This window comes from Gorilla gorilla, chromosome 1, assembly GCF_029281585.2.
Source record: "Gorilla gorilla gorilla isolate KB3781 chromosome 1, NHGRI_mGorGor1-v2.1_pri, whole genome shotgun sequence".
Classification (NCBI taxonomy): domain Eukaryota; kingdom Metazoa; phylum Chordata; class Mammalia; order Primates; family Hominidae; genus Gorilla; species Gorilla gorilla.
In genome coordinates, this window is record NC_073224.2 from 221020911 (window position 1) to 221041103 (window position 20193).

The window sequence follows — 20193 nt, forward strand, 5'->3', positions numbered from 1 at the left end:
GCCCGTGCGCCTGGTGACCCGGGGTTAGGGTTGCTGCCCCTGCTCTGCCCTGCCAGCTGCTGATATGGCGGGGGCAGGGGGCATCAGTTGCTGTGTCCTTCTTCGGCCATGGTGGGTAGGTGGGCAGGGGGTGGCTGACACTGAGGGAGTCCCTGGGTGATGTCTTTGACTGGGCCAGGCATGCAAAGGTTAACTTGAGCCAAACACAAGCTGCCTCAGCCAGGGCCGAGACATTCCCAGACATGCCCATTGTGGTGGGGCAGACCTTGGACTGGGGAGGAGGTGGATTCTGGAAGGCTGAGTCAGGGCAATTGGAGACACCATCGATGGAAAGCTAGGCCAAGAATTGGCACTGGAAAGGGCCAGCAGGAGGGGCTGGGGTGGCTGGGGGTCCAGGAACTGGCATTGTGTGGCGATGAGGGCAGTTGGGGTCTGGGAGGCCAGCAGCAGAGCCGTGTCTCAGGCTCCAGTTGACCTCAAGTTTCTGGATGGTGGGTTAAGGGGCACCAGGTCCCAAGAATAAGGTAAGGTTTTGATTAGACCATGAGAGAAAGTGGAGCCAGTGTAACAGCTGCGGGACTCAGTGCCAAGGCCTCGGAGAGCTGACCAACCTGGCCGGGCCCTTCAGGCTTCAGACTGGCAGCCACTACAGGCTCTGATGGGACGCTGTTGTTGGCAGCTATGGTGGCAGGGGGCTGAGGGCCCAGGGAGACAGGCATTGTCCCCGGATGGAAGAGAGTGGCCTTCCAGGTCTCTCCTCCCTCGCTCACTCCCCAGGGCCTTTCCCGCTGCAGGTGGCAGTCCCCAACCTCTCCCTCTCCCTTTAGAGCCTGCTCAACAAAGCCATTGAGGCTGCCCTGGCTGCCCGGAAAGAGTGGGACCTGAAGCCTATTGCAGACCGGGCCCAGATCTTCCTGAAGGCGGCAGACATGCTGAGTGGGCCGCGCAGGGCTGAGATCCTCGCCAAGACCATGGTGGGACAGGTGAGGTGCTGGTGGGCCCGGGTGGGTGGGGCGGGGTGGGGTGGGAGTCAGGTGTGCCCTACCCACGGCAGCAGACATCAGCTGAAGCGCTTCTGGGTCCCAAGCCCTTTTGGGGACCCAGAGATGTCCTCAAGGGACAAGGCCTAGGAGCTGGGATGGATGATCACAAATTATTAGGCGAGACAGATTGTGCAGAGCCCGTGTGTCCTGCCTCGGAAATGTCCCCTCTCCTCCATCCCTCTGCCCTCGCTCCTAGGCCTTTGTCATGCTTTGCCTGGACTGGTGGTGGCCTGCACTGTCTCCCTGCCTCCTAGCTTGGTCAGCCCCTCGCCACCCTCAGAGTGGTCTTTCCAACACCTCCAGGATGTGACTCCTGGCTTATGACCTACCCAGACCTCTCTACCACTGACAGGCAAGTCCCAAGACCTGAGCCCCATACCCAGGGCCCTTCTGCCCACCTCTGTCCAGCTCGCCCACTGCTCTGCCTTTCCCTGACAAGCTGTCCTGCCCATAGTGTAGCCATTTGGCACTTAGCAGGACTCCCCGGCCATGGCAGGCATCCTCTCTGCCTCTGCCCACGTGTCCTCCTGCCTGAAATGCCTGCTGTCTCTTCCGTGCTCAGTGAACTCTTACCTCCTGGTCCAGCCCAGATGTCACCCCCTCCGTGAGACTTCCTGAGCCTTCTCCAGCCGAAAGGACTATTCCTGCCTCTGTTTCCCCAGAGCATGTTGTTCCTGCATCAGTTACAGCTCAGATTGCACTGGAGTGTATTGAGTTCCTAGGTACTGCCCCTTTACAAGCTTTTTGGACATAGTAAGCATGTCTTGACATTCTCGGTCTTTTTCTGGGCTTTGCATGATACCTTTCAGGAGGCATAGCAAGCCCCTGATCAATGGTTTTCTCTGCACAGAGCTGGCATGGCAGCTCCTCACCCTGCTAAATGCAAGTTGAGTGAGGAGTGGCTCTAGCAGGCAGAGTGTGCGGGGGACAGGAGTCGAGGGAGAAAGGGTTATTTCACCACCTCCAGGACCTGAGCCCTACACTGCCAACTAACCTGGGTTCCTGAAGGGTAAATTGCAGGAGCCAGAACCCAGGCTTTCTGGATCAGGCATTTGCCACTGCCTGCTCCTCGGTCCCCATGGTGAGCGCCCCCTCTGCTGCACAGAGCTGGTATGACAGCCCCTCATCCTGCTAAATGCCTTCTTAGATTGGCTCAGCAGCCCTCTGGGGTGGGCGTCAGCTCTGCGTGTTCCTGGTGAGCCGCACGTTGCTGGGAAGACAGTCTAGGATCAGTTTAGGCTTTCTCTGTATTTGGCCTAAGACTCAGGAACTTCTAGGAAGCAAGGTACACATCTTAGCTCAGCTTCATGGGCTGTGTGTCTCTAATAGGTCGTGCACCTGCCAGTGACCTTGGGTGCCAAGAGGAGGCCACGTCAATCTGGAAAAGCCCCGTTCTTGGCTGTCCACAGTTCTTTTCCCTGCAGCTCACATTTGCTGTTATTAAGAATTGACGGTTTAAGGGAATCACAGTCACTCGCCTCTTGGTTTTTGGCCCAAACTAACCAGCAAGGCCGAACATCATTCCTGGGGAAGGAGCCATCCACCTCCCACACACCGAGTCTCTCTCCTGGTTTTCCAGTGACCAGTCTCCAGCTCATGCTAATCTGCCCTTCTGTCTGGAAGGCTCTGATCCTGAATTTAGGCTCTGATCCTGAGGCTTGACCATAGATCCTTTGCCATGCACCACCATTCAGAGTTGCTATGAAATGAAGACAGTGCATGGGAAGTACCTGGCCTGCTACAGAGGATCAGTAAAATTCTTCTGATCCCCGTCCAGCCCAGAGGGCCGGCTACAGGAGGTGCTAGCTCAGGGGCTGGAGAATCCTTTCCCCCTCAGCCCCTGGGATGGGACCTGATGAGCCCTCCAAATGTTTCCTGGTCCCTCCTGGGGCCCGGCTCAGTGCTCGCTTTGGGCACAGCGTCAGATGTGAGAAGAGGATGGACAGGAGGCTGTTGGCTGCTCCTGACCCCTGGCCCTCTGCCTTGCAGGGTAAGACCGTGATCCAAGCGGAGATTGACGCTGCAGCCGAACTCATCGACTTCTTCCGGTTCAATGCCAAGTATGCGGTGGAGCTGGAGGGGCAGCAGCCCATCAGCGTGCCCCCGAGCACCAACAGCACGGTGTACCGGGGTCTGGAGGTACCTGCAGGAGGCAGTGGGCGAGCAGGCGGGGCAGCCCAATGCCATGGGCCTGACCTCACCGCTGCATCCTTCCCCAGGGCTTCGTGGCGGCCATCTCGCCCTTTAACTTCACTGCAATTGGCGGCAACCTGGCAGGGACACCGGCCCTGATGGTGAGACGTGGGCACAGGTGGGACAGCGGCAGCTGGTTGTCCTCCTGGTCCCAACAGACAGACAGAGGCCACCCCGAGCCCCTTGGGTCTCAGCCTAGTCATGGGGAGAGGCACAGAAGGTGGAGGCAGCTTGGGGCTGTGGGTAGGCTTTGGGACCACAGACCCAGTTTGAATCCCAGCGTCGTGCCTCTTTGCCTGGGAGACCCTGGCAATCCCTGAACTTCTCTGAGGCACAGTTTCCTCATTTGCGAAGTGGAAATAATAGGAAAGCCTCCATGACTGGGTTGTGAGGCTCAAATGAGACACATCCAGCAGCAGGCAGGGCTGGCCCGGAGCTGGCTGAGTGTTGGCGGCTCTGTTGATGATCATTACCGCTGACCTTCAGTGCTCACCACGTGCCTGCTGCTGTCAAGCACGGCATGGAGATGATCTCATTTCATCCTCTCAGCAGCTTCGAGAGGGAGTTGTGACTCTGCCTCTTTGCCAGATGACAAAACTGAGACACACAGCCGTGACTTACTTGGCAAGACTGAGTGACTAGTAAATAAATGATGGAGCAGAGAGAGATTTGGATGTAGTCTCTCTCGGGGTTGATGGTATTCAAGTCACTCCTCTGCCATTATCGGAGTGAGGTTGGCTATTACCGGATGAAGTCCCAGGCCTGTGGGGGAGGCGCAGCCCAGCTCCCAGACAGCCTGGGTGGGAAAGGTCCACATAGTTGTCGGGAACCCCGAGCCCCAGACAGGGGCGCTGGATGCTGATGCCGGAGTGTGTACTAGGGACATGGATGGGGACGTCCTCATGCATCTGTGCACAGACAAACACGGTGCATGGCCAGGTGCCCACGTGCCTGGCTGCTGCACATGCCTGACCCAGGACATGTGCTGAGAGAGCCCGTGTGTACTTGCCCTGCCGCGCCCGGTGAGCACTCAGTGACTCTAGCAGTAAGAACAGACCTGCCCAGGTGATGGCAGGACTGGTTGGTGCAGGCTTCTGGGGAAAGGGAGCCTTGGCCAGAGCGTGGGGCAGATTGGGCTGTGCCGTGGCCTCCTTGGCAGGGACTTTTGGAGATAGGGCCAGACGCCTTGGAGGAGTGGGGTCGGGTAGGGGATGTCCTGGTTGGCACAGGGTCTGGTGGTTCCAGGTGAGGGACGACCATGCTGTAGGGTAGGGTGGGGTGGGGGTTGGGGGCTGGTGGTGCCATCCTCATGCATCACTGAAACACCTCCCGGGCAGGGCAACGTGGTCCTATGGAAGCCCAGTGACACTGCCATGCTGGCCAGCTATGCTGTCTACCGCATCCTTCGGGAGGCCGGCCTGCCCCCCAACATCATCCAGTTTGTGCCAGCTGATGGGCCCCTATTTGGGGACACTGTCACCAGCTCAGAGCACCTCTGTGGCATCAACTTCACAGGCAGTGTGCCGTAAGTCCCTGGGGATGGTGTAGGCTGTGGTGGCTAGGGGACGTTCACAGGCAACCCTGCTCACCTGCTGTCTGCCTGGGGATGGGGCTGTGAACCCAGGGGTCATGCATGGACCCTACTCCCTTACTTGCTGTGTGGCTATGAGTGAGCCACTTCACCTCTCTGAGCTTCCATTTCTTCACCTGTACAGGGAGTGATTATCCTTAATTTGCAGAGTCATTGCAAGGATTAAACATGTTAATGAACAGGAAAGAGCTTCGCAGACTGGAAGTGCACCCTACAGCTGTGGGTAATATTGATTTCAGTGCTACCTCTGCTACTGGAAAGGGCACAGGGGAGCACAGAATGAATTGGAGGAGTCAGGAAGCCTTCCTGGAGGAGGTGACATCTAAGCAGAGGAGTTGGCCAGGCAGAGGGGAAGAGGCAGGAGAAGAATATATATGTTGGGAGAGGGAACAGCACATACAATGTTGTCAAGCCAAAAACGTGCTCTGGGGCATGGTAGGATCCTGTGTGGCTGGAGTGTGGAGTTTGGGGGCGACAGGGCAAGAGAGTGAGGGCAGGGCATGGTTTGAGTTGAGGTAGGGGAGGCAGTCCACTACCTGATCTCGACCATCCATGCACTCACTGGCTGAGCAGGAAATTTGGAGCTCACACTAAGGCTCAGTGGTGAGCACACACCAGGGACAAGGTCCCGGCTCTCAGGCTGGAGGTGGCGGTGGGGAGTGGTTCAGTGACCATAAGATACTTAGGAGTCTGCAAAGGTGTCTGGCCTTTATCCTGAAGGTGATGGGAGCCATGGAAGGCTTCAAGCAGGGAGAGTGGCTGAGTCAGAGTTCTGTGTCAGGCAGAGATTGCAAATAATGGCCCCCAAATTGGATCTGGCAAGAGGCTCTACTTTCTTTGACTCCTAACAGTGATGACCCAACTTTGTATAATTGGGACAATTTCATAGATAAATCCAAATATTGGCCTGTCTTGGTCCCCTGGACCTGGATGCTCTGATCTTGCATTTCCTGGTGGTACCACTGGCTGGAAGTGGGTGGGTGCCCTCTGGCTCCCTGCATCCCTGATCCACGCTGTTTCCTTTCCCTGCTGGCTCCTCTGGGCCCCTGTGTTCGCACCCTCATTCTCAGTGATCTCTCTGTGACCTGATGCAGGAGACTGGCCAGGAACTGTTGACCTCCAGGGAGGGGTGGTAGGGGCTTGAACCAGGGGAGAGACGGGGGATGTGGAGAACGGGGCAGGTTCAGGTGAGAAGGATGCAGGGAGGCACAGTGGCCATTGCCTGTCCTGGAGTTGGGGTTGGGGTGCGTGTGGGGATGAGGGGGATTGTCAGCGATAATGTTCAAGATGGGCACCTGGGAGGGCGAGCGGGCTCGGGGGAAGATGAATCTCCTGTTGGTCACTTCGGGTGTTATCTGGGTGGAGATGCCTGGAGGCAGCCAGACGCCCGGGTCTGCAGCTCGGGGTCCTTCTTACCTCCTCTTCCAGGCCCCAGGCTCTGCCACCCCCTTCCCCGCAGCTTTGCTGGGGGTGGGAGTGGGTGGTGGCAGCGGGTGGTGGCAGCGTTAGAACTGCTGAGAAGGGCCGTTTTCCAAAAGGCCTGCTCCGCCAGCCACGGGCCCCTGGGCTCCCCGCCTATCAGCGGGCGGAGCGGGCCTGGCCCCCATTCTCCACGCTCTGATGAGCAGCGGGCTTAAAGGTGGGAAGGCCATAAATTAGTATTAGCTACTGTGTCACTGGCTCCTGGGTGATTAGCATTTTTATTGTTTTGTGGTGCTGAGGTTGGTCACACTTGGAGCCTGGGGAGGAGGCGAGGCCCTCCAGGGTGGCAGCTTCGGGCAGGGCCTGAGCTCCGTCTCCCAGGACTCTCCTCGGTTTGGCCTCTCAGGCCTGGGTGCTGGGCTTGGGTGGGATCCTTCCCAGACCACAGCGGGGTCTGTTCCCTGCCAGGTACCTGCAGTGTGCCCAGCATGTCTTAAGCACATGCCTCACACTTGAACTCATCACAAAACAACCCTGCCAGGTCAGGATTGTTCTCCCTGTTTCCCAGATGAGGTGCAGAATTCGAGGCTCAGAGAGGTTAAGTAATGAACCCAGGATCACACAGCCCTGAGTGTCCTCCTGGCTGCAGAACGTGGACCTCCTCTGCAGCATCTTGCTGTCTAGCCCCCCGTTGCCCGCTCCCTGTAGTCTTGGAATGCAGCCTGTTCCCAGCCGCCATCCCCGACTTGGCTCCCACCTCCTGCTGAGCTGCCCCCGGCAATGCTCCTCCCTGGGCTTTTCCGCCCCCTTCCTCTGGCCTGGCTCCCTGAACCCCACCCTTTCTCCTGTGGTTCCAGCACCTTCAAATACCTGTGGAAGCAGGTGGCCCAGAACCTGGACCGGTTCCGCACCTTCCCACGCCTGGCTGGAGGTAAGGCCTGCCTCACCTCCTCCTCCCCTATGGCCCCAGGGACCCCTCCCCTGGCCATTATGAAAGAGCGGGGAGGTAGAGAGGATCCAGCCACAAGTCAGGTGGACGAACCATTTCAGGCACCAGCACTGCCCAGTAGAACTTTTTGTGATGAGGGATGCGTCCAGTACCTTCACTCTCCAATACGCAGCCACCAGCCACACATGGCCATGGAGCCCTTGAAGGGTGGCCTGTGTGACTGAGGAACTGCGTTATCTAGTTTTCTTTCATTTTAATTAAGTTAAATCTTAGTAGCCAGTCATGGCTGGTGACTGCCGTGTCGGGCAGTGCAGCTGTAAGCGGAGGCAAGTGCAAATGCAGAGACCAGAAGTGGGAATGAACTTGTATTTGAAGAAACAAAGCAAGGCCCATGAGTAGGGAGGGAGGAGGGCTGGTAGGAGAAGACGGGCTGAGAGGTAGGCAGGGCTGGACCTTGTTGGCGTATTAAAGTTTTCCCACAAAGAAACAGTTTCATGGTCAAGGAAATTTGGCATGTGTGGTGTTAAAGCAAAATGGACTCCTCCTGTGCAGAACTTCTCAGAGCCTTGAATGCTCTAATACGCATGGCACATCTTCAAGGACAAGGTCTGCCATGTAGTGTTTCCCACACTCATTGGGCCATGGAACCCCGTTTCTGCAAAGACCCCCATGGACCAAGTGTTTTGTGGAGCACATTTTGGGAATGTGCTGAGGCCTAGAGGGAGGGAGAGCTGCAGCCAGCACATGAGCAGCAGAGCTGGGACCGGTGGTCCAGCATGTTTCTCTGTGGCGTGAAGTGGGGCCCACTGGGGAGTCTGGACCCTGTTCCTGGACTGGTGGGAGTTCGGATGGGGGTGTCAGGGAAGGTGAGCGCTCCTCAGGGTCAGCTGTGTGGCTTTCTGCTCTCAGAGCCTCCTTCCCTGCCTCCGTGAGGGAGAGAGGCTGCTGGTTACCACTTTCCAACCTGGAGCAGGTGACTTCATCTCTCTGTGCCTCAGTTTTCTTGGCTTGAAATTGCAGATAGTAATGGGAGGTTGTTGTGAGGCTTTGGTCAGACAAAGCACAGCGTAATTCGTCCAGAGTTGAGCAGCTGTTAAGTGCTTTCAGCTGCTGTTAGCTGCTGCTTCCCACGGAGGGAGGAAACTGAGGCTGGGAGAGTGAAGTGACCTGTCTGAAGCTCCCTCCCACTGGGGAAATGGGGGAGTGGTTTCCAGCACGGGTGGGGAGGAGGGGCCCAACCCTGGCAGCCGACATAGGGTGGGCTCCAGTATCCCTCGTGGACGAGGGCTCAGGAGAACCTCACAAAAAGCTGTGCCCACTTCTGGGAATGGCTGGCTCTCGGGGGCCTTGGGTTCTCATGTGTCCTCTGCTGTTGTGTTGGGTAGTTTCAGTTTTCCCATCAGTGTAATGGGGCTGTTGGACCTGATCACCTCTGATGCCCTTCACCCCTCCCTGGGCCTCAGTTTCCTCATCTGTGGAGTGGGAGAATGGGCCTGGCCCGTGGGTCTCTGGGATGTTGGCCAGCGCTCACTCTGAGCCTCCTCCCGCTCTGGGCTGCTCCGTGCTCGTGTTGGTCCCGGGCCATGGATGGCGTAGGTGGTGCTTTGGGCCCCTGGGCAACTGGGGGAGCCGGCTCCTCTGGTCATTTCCCCAACCCCGACCCCTGTAGAGTGCGGCGGAAAGAACTTCCACTTCGTGCACCGCTCGGCCGACGTGGAGAGCGTGGTGAGCGGGACCCTCCGCTCAGCCTTCGAGTACGGTGGCCAGAAGTGTTCCGCCTGCTCGCGTCTCTACGTGCCGCACTCGCTGTGGCCGCAGATCAAAGGGCGGCTGCTGGAGGAGCACAGTCGGATCAAAGTGGGCGACGTGAGTGGCACCGTCACCCCCGCCGCGGCCCGGCGGGGGGCTGATGGGATTGGGTCCCTGGGAGGCTCCTCTGCAGCCGGGGCTGGGGTGTGCGGGGAGGGGTCTCCCTTTGTCTCGGCCTGCAGTGACTCATCTCTTCTGGCGCCTCCCTTGCCTCCAGCCTGCAGAGGATTTTGGGACCTTCTTCTCTGCAGTGATTGATGCCAAGGTACAGGGTGGGAAGTGGGCGTTCCTGGGTGGGGGCAAGCCCTGGAGTGGGTGGAAGAGGGAGGAAGAGATACAGGGTACCCTGACCCAGGGCATGACCCAGCCCCACTGCTTTGATCAAGGCAGCTCAGCAGCCACACATGCACCTCCAGCTTCAGAAAGGGCAGAATCAGCCGTAGCCAGACAAGAGCTCATCTTGGCGGCCACCCTGGAACCAGGCTCAGCGAGCTCCTAATAGCATCTGCATGAGTGCATGTACACGTGTGTTTGTGAATGTGTTCATATAGGGCTCCGTGTGGCTACACATGTAGGTCTTTCCATATAAACACATACATATCCATTTGCACATAAGCACACACATGCATATGTCCATAAGTCCACCCACACGCATGTACATGGAGAAGGCATGCAGATCGCTACATGCTTAGACATGTGACCATGCATATGCCTATATATGCATTGATTGATGTGTGTCTATATGCGAGTGCACCTGTAGCACTAACACACATACACTTGTGTGTGTACACACACACACACACACACACACACACAGTGTGCATGTCTGTCCTTGTCTCTGCTGTGGCTCAGCCAGACCCTGGCTTTTGCCCTTGGCGTCCCCTACCCCGCCCCTGTTTCAGGAGTTGGGCCCTTCAGGTGCAGGTGTTTTGGGGTGAGTGTGTTGTGGGGGCTGCTGCAGGGATGCCTTCCCAGCCTCTTAGACCTCCCTCCTCCCTGCCCACCCCAGTCCTTTGCCCGTATCAAGAAGTGGCTGGAGCACGCGCGCTCCTCACCCAGCCTCACCATCCTGGCCGGGGGCAAGTGTGATGACTCCGTGGGCTACTTTGTGGAGCCCTGCATCGTGGAGAGCAAGGACCCTCAGGAGCCCATCATGAAGGAGGTGACTGGGGTGGGCAGCCTGGGGTCCAGAGGAGGACAGTCCCACCGGAGCACAGCACACACACAGTTCTCCTAGAGACATTCTCCCATTTCACAGATGAGGCCCTAAAGGGAGACCCTAAAAGGGAATGCCTCCGACCGGGAGAGAGTAGAGCCAGGTTTTGAGCTCAGGCTGCCTAACTCCAAATCTGGGGCTGTGTCCTTGACCCTGGCTGGGGTCTGAGCATTTCCAGTGCCCTCAGCAACCACGTCCACTGCAGCCATCATAATGGCTGACACTGATAGACTTTTACTGTGGGGCCAGCTGTGGCTGAGCACTTGGCTGAGATGACGTGGGTGTTACTGTTCCCATTTTACAGATGAGAAACTGAGGTCAAGGCACTTGCCCAAGTTGGTAGTGCAGGGCTGGAGTGTGCCTGAGAAGATCTTCCCCCCAGCCCCTTGGTGGCAGAGGGAACCATGAACCCTTCTGGAGGGAATGGTATCTCTGGGCAACTCTCATGCCAGCTGCTGCTGGAAGCCTCTGGGACCTGGACCCTTAGTTCTCCGGGTGTGGGTTTGGCAGGGAGAGCCAGAAAATGTTTGCATCTTTTGCCGGCTTGTGGTGGGATGGACAGGACAGGGAGCTGGGCACGTTGCTGTCCTGGAGGGAACCCAGGAGGAGGCGGCACCTGACCCTTCTTGCAGACACTGAAGTGTAAACTGAGGCCCAGGGACTGGGGAGAGGGTGAGCCAGAGCAGGGGCACTGGGAGGGCTCAGGGCCCTGGTCCCTGGTCCCGTGGAGGGTCTGACGCTGGGGCCTCTCTCCTAGGAGATCTTTGGGCCTGTACTGTCTGTGTACGTCTACCCGGACGACAAGTACAAGGAGACGCTGCAGCTGGTTGACAGCACCACCAGCTATGGCCTCACGGGGGCAGTGTTCTCCCAGGATAAGTGAGTGGCCAGGCCGCAGCCCTGGTGCTGTGCTCCGGGTGTCCTGTCCGTGTCCCCATCCCCACCTCCTGGACGTGGTTTCCAGTAATAATGCTGCCCCTACCTTCTCTCTGTCCCCTCCCCTCAGCCCAGACAGGCAGCCAGGGCTCACCACATGGGCCCACAGCAGCAGGCTCTTTGTTGCCAGTACTGGTGGTGCCGGTGCCAGGGCGCCACTGGGGACCAGTGGATCTGAACCTCTAGGGGCAGGGCCAGGAATTGGTGTCTTCGACTGGCTCTGCGGGATCTGGTGTTGCCCCACTGAGTGAGGTGATTGTCCCATGCTACAAAGCAGGGCAGGCCAGGGGCTGCAGAGGCAGGATTCGAACCTGGGTCACATGAGGCTAAACTTGAGGCTTCGCCTCTTCTTTCCTCCATGGCACTGGTTGCCCCCATGTCTGCCTCTTTGAGAAAGTGGAGGTGAGCTTGGAGAGGGAGGAAGGGTGTGGGCCTGGGAGTTGGAGTTTCCCCTGCTCCTGAGGGACAGGAACATTGGACCAGGACAGGCCACTCCCTTCAACTTCGCAGTAGCCCTATAACGAGGCGTGCCAAGCCCCTCCCCAGAGGAGGAAGCTGGGCTCAGAGACTGGGTAACCTGACCGAAGGCCCACAGCCAACAGCTGGCCAGCATCCCTCATCCCTGACTCGGCCTCGTGTTGAACCTGGAAAGCCAGTGTGGGCTGGAGCAGGGGTGTTGGGGCTGGAGCTGGGGCTGGAGGGGAGATGAGCTGGTTGCTCTGTCACCATGCTCTGCTTTGTAGGGACGTCGTGCAGGAGGCCACAAAGGTGCTGAGGAATGCTGCCGGCAACTTCTACATCAACGACAAGTCCACTGGCTCGATAGTGGGCCAGCAGCCCTTTGGGGGGGCCCGAGCCTCTGGTGAGTGGGTCCCCCTTCCCACAGGGGAGCTGAGTTCCTGGTGGGAGACCCTATATGTTACATCTCGAGGGGCTTCAGAGTAATAGGAAGGATACCATTTACTGAGCACTTATTGTGGGCCAAGCAAGTGCACTAGCTCAGGGTCCTTTCAGCAAACTCGTGAACAAAGGGACTATTCTTCCCATTTTACAGAGGAGGAAACTGAGGCTCAAGGCCACATGGCCCTGGTGGGATTGTAATTTTGGCTCCAGCAGCCGCACTTTCTGCACCATAGCCAGTGTCCCTGAAGTCCAACAACCTCTACTTCACAATGGGAAACTGAGGCTCAGAAGGAGCAACGGCTTGCCAAAGCTGACTGCTCCTGAGTGGCAGAGCCAGGGCTGAACCCAGGCGTGCTGGGGTTTCCCACACCGACCAGTTCTCCAGCTCTTGATGGATGCTGGCTGGGTGTCCTACAGTTTAACTTGAGGCTCACTGCCTGGGGTTAGTGCAGACCCCACAGGTTAAGAACTCAGTCCCGTAAGACTGACCCCCCAACTTCAGATGCCAATCACAAGTACTGGGACCCCAGGTTACCCACACCTTGTCTGACTTTGCGACACATTAGAAGCTCCCATGATGCCCTCTTGAGTTTTGATACGTTGTTAGAACGGCTCACGGAACCGAGGGGAAGCGTGCTTACTATTACCCACGTATTGCAGAGGGTATTTTAAAGGATACAGATGAACAGCCAGATGCGCAGACACATAGGGCAAAGACTGGAAGGGTCCCCAGCATGGGCACCGCCATCCCCCTGGAGTTCGGGCCATGCCACCCCCTTGGCATGTGGACGTGTTCACCAATCTGGAAGCTCTCCCGACCCTGTCCTTTTAGGTTTTTATGGAGGCTGCATTACACAGGCACGATTGATTCGATCATTAGCCATTGGGGTCGACTCAACCTCCAGCCCCTCTGCCCTCCCTGGGGCTGAAGGTTCCAAGCCTCTAATCACAGGGTTGGTTCCTTTGCCAATCAGTGCCATCCTGCAAGAGCCCTCATTAGCATAAACTCATGTGTGATTAGAAGGGGCTTGTTATGAATAACGGAAGACGCTCCTTTCACCCCCATCACTCTGGAAATTCCAAGAGCTTTAGGAATTCTGGCTAGGAACCAGGGGTGAAGGCTAGATATGTACCTCTTATGGCACCCCAGGACCATGCCAAGTCCCTGCCTCTCAGTCCAGTGCTCTCTCCACGCCACACCCTGCCTCTTAGACATCCTCGCATCCCAGCAAGGATGCAAGGCTGGGTGCGACTGGAGAGAACAATGGAGGCTCCGCACAGACTGGAGACTGGAGGCAGGGTCTCCCGTTCATCCCTCTGGCTCTTCTGCATGCCCCAAGCTTGGCAGCAGGCTCGCTGCTGGCCACCACGCTGCTGGTCCGTTGATTCCATCATCTCCTCCCTTCCCCTTCTGCCCAGGCTGTTGCGTCTTTTCAGAGAAAAACAGAAGTGTCTTTTCCGCAGGAACCAATGACAAGCCAGGGGGCCCATACTACATCCTGCGCTGGACGTCGCCGCAGGTCATCAAGGAGACACATAAGCCCCTGGGGGACTGGAGCTACGCGTACATGCAGTGAGCCCCTCTCGGGCTCCACCGTCCAGCTGTCTGTCCGTCCAGGTGGCCGACCTCACTGCACAGACCCCACTCCAGCCCCTCCATCCCTTCTTCATGCACAGCTGCCTTTCTATAATCCGGGCTTGACTCCCTTCTTACCACTGTATTCTGGCCTCTCCCACGCCTCAGGCTCTGGTTTGAGATCGTGCTGGGGAGGAACATGGCCACTACCCCTTATCCCATCGGCCATGTGGGAGGTATGACCCTGGTGCCCGGCAGGTTCTCCCTCTCCCCTCCACTGGGCCCAGTGGCTCAGGGACCTGGGGAAAGGAGATGGAGTAGCTCTTGGGATCCTTTGGGGAAAAGGAGGCCATTCTGGGCCCCTTGGCAAACCTCAGCACTCACAGAGGCTCCTGGCCTTGATCCCTGCCCCTCCAGGTGTCCAGGGTAAAGTGTAACTCAGACTGACCTGTGGGGCACAGGGGGCACCAGCTGGCCTTGCCCTCTCTGGTCTGGGCTGTCTACCTTTGTCACTGTATCTTTGCCCAGACCCACCTGGGCCAGTAGGCCCCTGTCCCCAGCCACACACCTTAGATGCTGGCATGCCTTACTCCAGGTGCCTGTGTTTGGCCGAGGCCTGTGTGATTCCCGGTCTGCACCACATGGCGGGGTTGGGGGGCCGCTGGAGGCCACCTGCCAAGGCGTGGGATGGGATGGTCCTGCCGGTTTAGGCTATGATTCTGGAAAACCCTGGATGGGCCTTCGTCCTATGTCAGCCTTCCCTCTGATCCTCAGGCCCTACCTGTAGAGACCTCCACTCCTAGAGCCAGTCTCAGGGTCTGGGATTTCCCTGCAGGAGCTCAGCCACCACTGTGCCATGGTGACACAGGCCAAGGCAGACATTGCCCCTCCCTTCTCCCAGCCCCCAGAGGCCTGGCCTTGGGTTCGTCAGCGTGGGCCGAGGACGTTGCCTGTAGAATCCTCCTCTGCGTGGGAGTGGCTCTGTGTGGACCAGTCCCTCACTGGCCCATTCTTTTTTTGACGCAGCCAATCTGTGACCACGATTCCTCCCACAGATGCCTCCTGCTTGGATTCTGAGTGGTCAGGGATCCATAAAGCATGACTTTCAAGGATGGTTCTTAGGGGACTGTGAAAGTCTTGGGTCTTCCTCCAGGATGCCTGCATGGGACCCCACCCGGAGCTGGTGTGGCCATTCCCCAAGTGCCACTGGCCCATGGATGGGGGTGGGTGCTGGTGCCAGCTGGGCTGGGTGTGGGTTCTGTGTCCTTCCAGGATCTGTGTCATTTCCCATGAGGGGCCAGGGCAGGTGGCTGGGGGGGGGGGCACGGGCTGGAGTATTCTCAGTTCTACTGGTTCTACACTGTGAGGTGGCAATGGGATTTGCTCAGATGCCACCCAATAAAATGCCTGTTACTTAATCAAAGTGGTGGATAGTCTTTCTGGAGGGGATGGTGGGGGCAGCCAACATCTTTTAGGTCTGGTGGCATTGCCAATGTGTCACCTGGTCATGGGCACAGTGCTCTCAGTGTGACAGAAGGAACAGTAGGTGCTGATGTTTGAAATTGTCTGTTGGAGGCGGTGGGGCTGGGTTCACATCCTGGCTCACTGCCCCCCAGCCAGATGATTGCCCCAAAGTTATGCAACCTCTCTGACCTTCCATCTCTTCATCCATAAGATGGGGCAAGCGCCCCCTCCCTCCGCCATGGGTCATCGTGAGAATTGAACGAGTTAACACATACACATGCTCAGAATAGTGCCAGACACATGATGATTCAAAAATATTACCCATAAGGCCGGGTGCGGTGGCTCACGCCCGTAACCCCAGCACTTTGGGAGGCTGAGATAGGCGGATCACTTGAAGCCTGGAGTTTGAGACCAGGCTGCCCAACATGGTGAAACCCCATCTCTACTAAAAATAAAAAAAATTAACCAGGCATGGCAGCATGCACCTGTAATCCCAGCTACTTGGGGAGGCTGAGGCAGGAGAATCTCTTGAACCTGGAAAGCAGAGGTTGCAGTGAGCTGAGATCACGCCACTGTACTCCAGCCTGGGTGACAAAGTGAGACTCTGCCTCAAAAAAAAAATACCCGTTACCCATTTTCGTTGTAAGAACCACTATCCTGTGTGGTGGTGGTTAATTTTATGTGTCACTTTGGCTGGGCATGGTGCCCAGGTATTTGGTCAAACATTCTGGGTGTTTCTGGGTATTTGGATGAGATTAACATTTAAATCAGTGGAGTTTTCAAAGTAAAAAGCAAGGCAGGTGACCGTTCATCCTGTAGGTGAGCGTGGTCTAATCAGCTGAAGGTCTTCATGAAGTGAAGAATGAGCTCTCCACGCGGGAAGGAATTCTGCCAGCAGATTCCCCTTGCACTGAATCGCTGCAGCTCTTCCTTGGGCCTCCAGCTTGCTGGGCTGCCATGCAGATTTTGGACTTAGTAAGCCTCCTGTTCTGTGTCTCTGGAGGACCCTGATGAATATGTGTGCTGAAGGCCCTGTATGTTTCCTTACAACAGCCTTTGGAAGGAAATTCTGCCACCCTCCCATTTTGGAGAGAAGGAAATTTAGGTACAGAGGTCAGGGGACTTCCTGGGGGTATGGTATTGCTGAGACGTAAACCCTGGTCTGTTGGGGAAGGATTCGTTCCTGGTACAGCCACAAGAAGGCATATATGACTGCTGTCTTGGAAAGACACGCTCAGCTGGCCAAACGATGACTGAGAGGAGCCACTGCAGCCAGTTAGCTTGAGCCCAGGTCTGTGGGCCCTAGCCCATGCAGGCCAGGTGACTTGTGGAGGGGTGGAAACGTGTGACCTGGCCTGTTCCCACCTGCCCATGATGTAAAAGGGGCTGTTTTGTAAACCACACTGACACCTCCAGGGACAATAGGCAATACCCAGAGTGCCCCAGGCTGGAGCACAGAAGGGAAGGGTGGCAATTGCATTTATAGTCGTGGGACCGGCTGTGAATGTGTTTGAACCATTGGTGTGACTTGCTTAAGATCACACTGAGACAGAGTTGGCTAATTACTAAATGCTTTACCTACCTGGTTGCTTAGAGCCTTGGCAATGACCTTACCAGGTAACTGTGGCAGGACCCACAGAGGTCAGAGGTGGGATAACTAGCTCAAGCTCACGCAGCTGGTTAGGAGGAAGGCTGGGGCTTGCACCCGGGTCTGCAGCTGCCCACGGCCCACGCTCTTCGCCACCTGCTCCATTGGGCTCCTGACTTCCAAGCTCCTCCTCTCCTACTATTATTTTATCCAACCTCCCTCAACCTGCCACCTTTGCCTCCTTTTGGACTAGGGGTGACTCAAAGCTGTTGCTTACTCTGTTCTCTCTCCTCTCCCTCGTCCCCTAGACTTGGGGCTGGTGGCTCTTGAGGGCCCAGTGCCTGCTCGGGGACCTGAGGCCTCTTTGCATGGTCACCACAATAAGTCCCTGTGTTTGCGGTGGCCCAAGGAGCCCCTTCATTTCCCTGCTGTGGCCAGGGCCAGGGCTTGGAGCGTGAACCATTTGACTGAGGCCGGATGTCCCTGCCACCACTGTTCCACGGGCCGCCAGTGGAGCATGCCCTCTAAGGAAATGAGGGGCCACCTGTGCTGGCTGCAGGCCACCAGGCTGACCCAGAGCTCCTGGCGGGGGGAGTCAGGGGAAGTGGCAGGAGGCAGACCCACCCTCTCCAGAGAGTCTTCATTTTCACTAGTTCGTCCCCGCCCCATTCATCGTCTTACTTCCTGGGTGTTCTGTTTAGAGGCCAGATGATTAGTAAATAACAAGAGCCACCATTGTTTGAATGCAGGCTGTGTGCCAGGCATTGGGCTAAATGCTTCGGGCATCATGGCCTCGGATCCTCATGGAAGTCTCATAAAGTAGGTGCTGTTACTCCCATTTTACAAAGGAGGAAACTGACACCAATGGGTTAAGTAACTAACATGCCAGTAGGAAATGAACAAACTGGGTTTTAGTCCCACACCTCTGACTCCCAAGCCCCTGGCCATAACCACCACTGCACAGTGCCCTGGAGCTGGACAGGCGCTGGGCTCAGATCCCAGCCTTAGCCCCTTGTTCCTGTGCCTTGACCTCCCAGCTTCAGACTCCTCCAGGAGCTGAGGACCAAATGAAATATTTAAAAACAAAACGCTGCATCCCATGGCCTGCCAGGGTGAGGTGCCCAATCAATGTGAACTTTTAATTTTCAACCTCAACACTTCTTCATCCTAGATATGTGTGTTCCCCAGGAAAGAGGAGAAGCCAGATGTAAATGAGCACCTATCAATAGGCCAATTGTTCCTACGAATTCTCTTGGACCGCACCGGCCTGTGAGATAGTATTTTAGCCCCATTTCACAGATGAGGACTGAGGCTTAAAGAGGTGAAGAGAGACCTGCTTAGTAAGGGACAGGGGCAAGAGAAGAACTTGTTTCTGATGAACATACCAGCAACCCCTTGTCATTGTCCCTCACAGGAATCCATCCTTCCGGGTGTTCTGTGCATGGGTGGGAGGAGGCACTGCTGCTGTCATGGCTCTGAACACAACCAGCCAGCCTTGTCCTTCTGTGTCCGGGGGGCTGCCAGCCCCCCTGGATGATGGAGCAGGTACCACATGCCCCTCAGGCACCCAAGGTAAAGCAGAAGGCTGTTCCAGGCCTCTGCCATGCTTTCCCTCAGCCCTATGTGCCCAGGCAGTTGCCCTCATCCCCCAAGCATCTGGTCCATAGAGATTGGAGGGAGCTGATGTTCTGTTGGGCACCTGCTCCAGGATGTGCATCGGGGCAGGCATCGCTGGAGGGAGAGTGAGGCTCAGCGAGGGAAATGCCCGGAAGAGGCCACACAGCAAGTGGCAGAGCCAGAACTGGAACCCCAGTGAGTCAGATTAGAGTGTTAGTCGACAGCCATAGAGTCACAGACCCCAGCCTTTTACTAGGGCTAAAATTGAGGGTCCCGGCCGGGCGTGCTGGCTCACGCCTGTAACCCCAGCACTTTGGGAAGCTGAGGCGGGAGGATCACTTGAGGTCAAGAGTTCGAGACCAGCCTGGCCAACACGGTGAAACCCCGTGTCTACTAAAAATACAAAAATTAACCGGATGGGGTGGTGAGCGTCTGTAATCCCAGCTACTTGGGAGGCTGAGGCAGGAGAATCTCTTGAACCCGGGAGACAGAGGTTGCAGTGATCTGAGATTGTGCCATTGCACTCCAGCCTGGGTGACAGAGTAAGACTCCGTCTCAAAAATAAAAATTAAAAAAAAATTGAGGGTCCCTTGCCAGTACCATGCCAGGCACAAAGCCATTGGCACTGGAGGGCATCATTTATTGGTGATCATTTACTAAGCAATATTAACCTCATTTAATCACCATTTGAGGGTGCCTGTGGCCGTTTTACAGGTGGGGAAGCTTCGAGGAGTCAAAGCCTGCTTGTTGTCCCCTGTCCCTTGGGCCAGGCTGGGGCCTCAGGAGCCCCACAGAACAGGACCACTCCCTTGTCCTCATCCCAGCCCTTTATTTTCCATCAAGAGCTCCCTGAGCCTCTTCCTTCCCAGGCTGAACATCTTTTATTCCTTCAGCTACTCTCTGTGGGATGTAGTTTCTGGATCTTTCTCTACCTAGTGAGCTGCTCTGGTGATGCCAGGGAGTAGAGTCTGGAATCATCCTGAACTGGGATCCAGGCTGTGTGACGTTGGCTGAATCGCATCCCCTCTCTGGGCCTCAGTCTACTCTGCTGTCAAATGGGGACATAATGTTGATAGTACTCATCCCTTACAAGTTAGGAGGACTGAATGGTCTGAAATGTGAAAACAGATTTAGTGCTGGGCCTGGTGGCCAGGAACAGGTCAGTCAACATGAGCCAGTACTGTTAAGGTCATGCACCCGTGTGAGGTCTGATCACAACATCACACGGCAGGACGATCACCTCTCTTGTTCTGGACAATCTGCTCCTTTGGCTATAACCTTAAATTTCACTTGGCTTACACGAATGCAGTGGAAAGATTAAGAGCTCTGGAGTGCAATGAAAGTGGATTCAGGCCGGGTGCGGTGGTTCTTGTCTGTAATCCCAGTGCTTTGGGAGGCCGAGAAGGGAGATCACTTGAGGGCAGGAATTTCAGACCAGCCTGGGCAAAGTAGTGAGACCCGACTTCTACCAAAAAAAAAAAAAAAAAAAAAAAGAGAAGTTTAAAAATTAGCCAGGAATGCTGGCATGTGACTGTGCTCCCAGCTACTTGAGAGGCTGAGGCAAGAGATCTCTTGAGCCCAGAAGGTTGAAGCTACAGTGAGCCATGATCACGCCACTGCACTCCAGCTTGGGCAACAGAGCAAGAGAGCAAGATCCTTTCTCTTAAAAAAAAAAAAAGTCAATTCCCAGGGACTTTGGACAAGCCACTTAACCTCCTGAGCCCTGGTTTCTTCATCTGTACAATGGTGATAAAAATCCTTCATGGAGTTCTGGAGAGCAGATGCGGTGATGTTTGAAAGCATTGCAGAGGCTCCATAAAAGCTGCTTCCTTTCCTTTAGGCTTTAGTCACTATTACCCTTTTGGCTCTTATTGAGCTTGTGGTCA

The 20193-nt window shown here is 56.3% G+C and overlaps 1 protein-coding gene across 2 annotated transcripts in view; it reads left to right on the plus strand.

The window, feature by feature from the left end:
- Positions 1 to 15056, plus strand: part of ALDH4A1 (aldehyde dehydrogenase 4 family member A1) — a 31518-nt gene extending 16462 nt beyond the window's left edge. The window contains exons 5-16 of one of the 2 annotated variants that reach the window (XM_063702241.1): positions 828 to 983; positions 3033 to 3182; positions 3263 to 3337; positions 4574 to 4761; positions 4976 to 5050; positions 7107 to 7180; positions 8868 to 9064; positions 9225 to 9272; positions 10017 to 10169; positions 10981 to 11102; positions 11903 to 12021; positions 13527 to 15056. In XM_063702241.1, coding sequence (XP_063558311.1) covers positions 828 to 983; positions 3033 to 3182; positions 3263 to 3337; positions 4574 to 4761; positions 4976 to 5050; positions 7107 to 7180; positions 8868 to 9064; positions 9225 to 9272; positions 10017 to 10169; positions 10981 to 11102; positions 11903 to 12021; positions 13527 to 13639 — 1470 coding nt within the window. In that variant the 3' untranslated portion in view covers positions 13640 to 15056. The remainder of the gene's footprint in view (positions 1 to 827; positions 984 to 3032; positions 3183 to 3262; positions 3338 to 4573; positions 4762 to 4975; positions 5051 to 7106; positions 7181 to 8867; positions 9065 to 9224; positions 9273 to 10016; positions 10170 to 10980; positions 11103 to 11902; positions 12022 to 13526) is intronic. The other variant, XM_004024777.5, reaches the window with a different exon arrangement.
- Positions 15057 to 20193: the final 5137 nt, after the last annotated feature.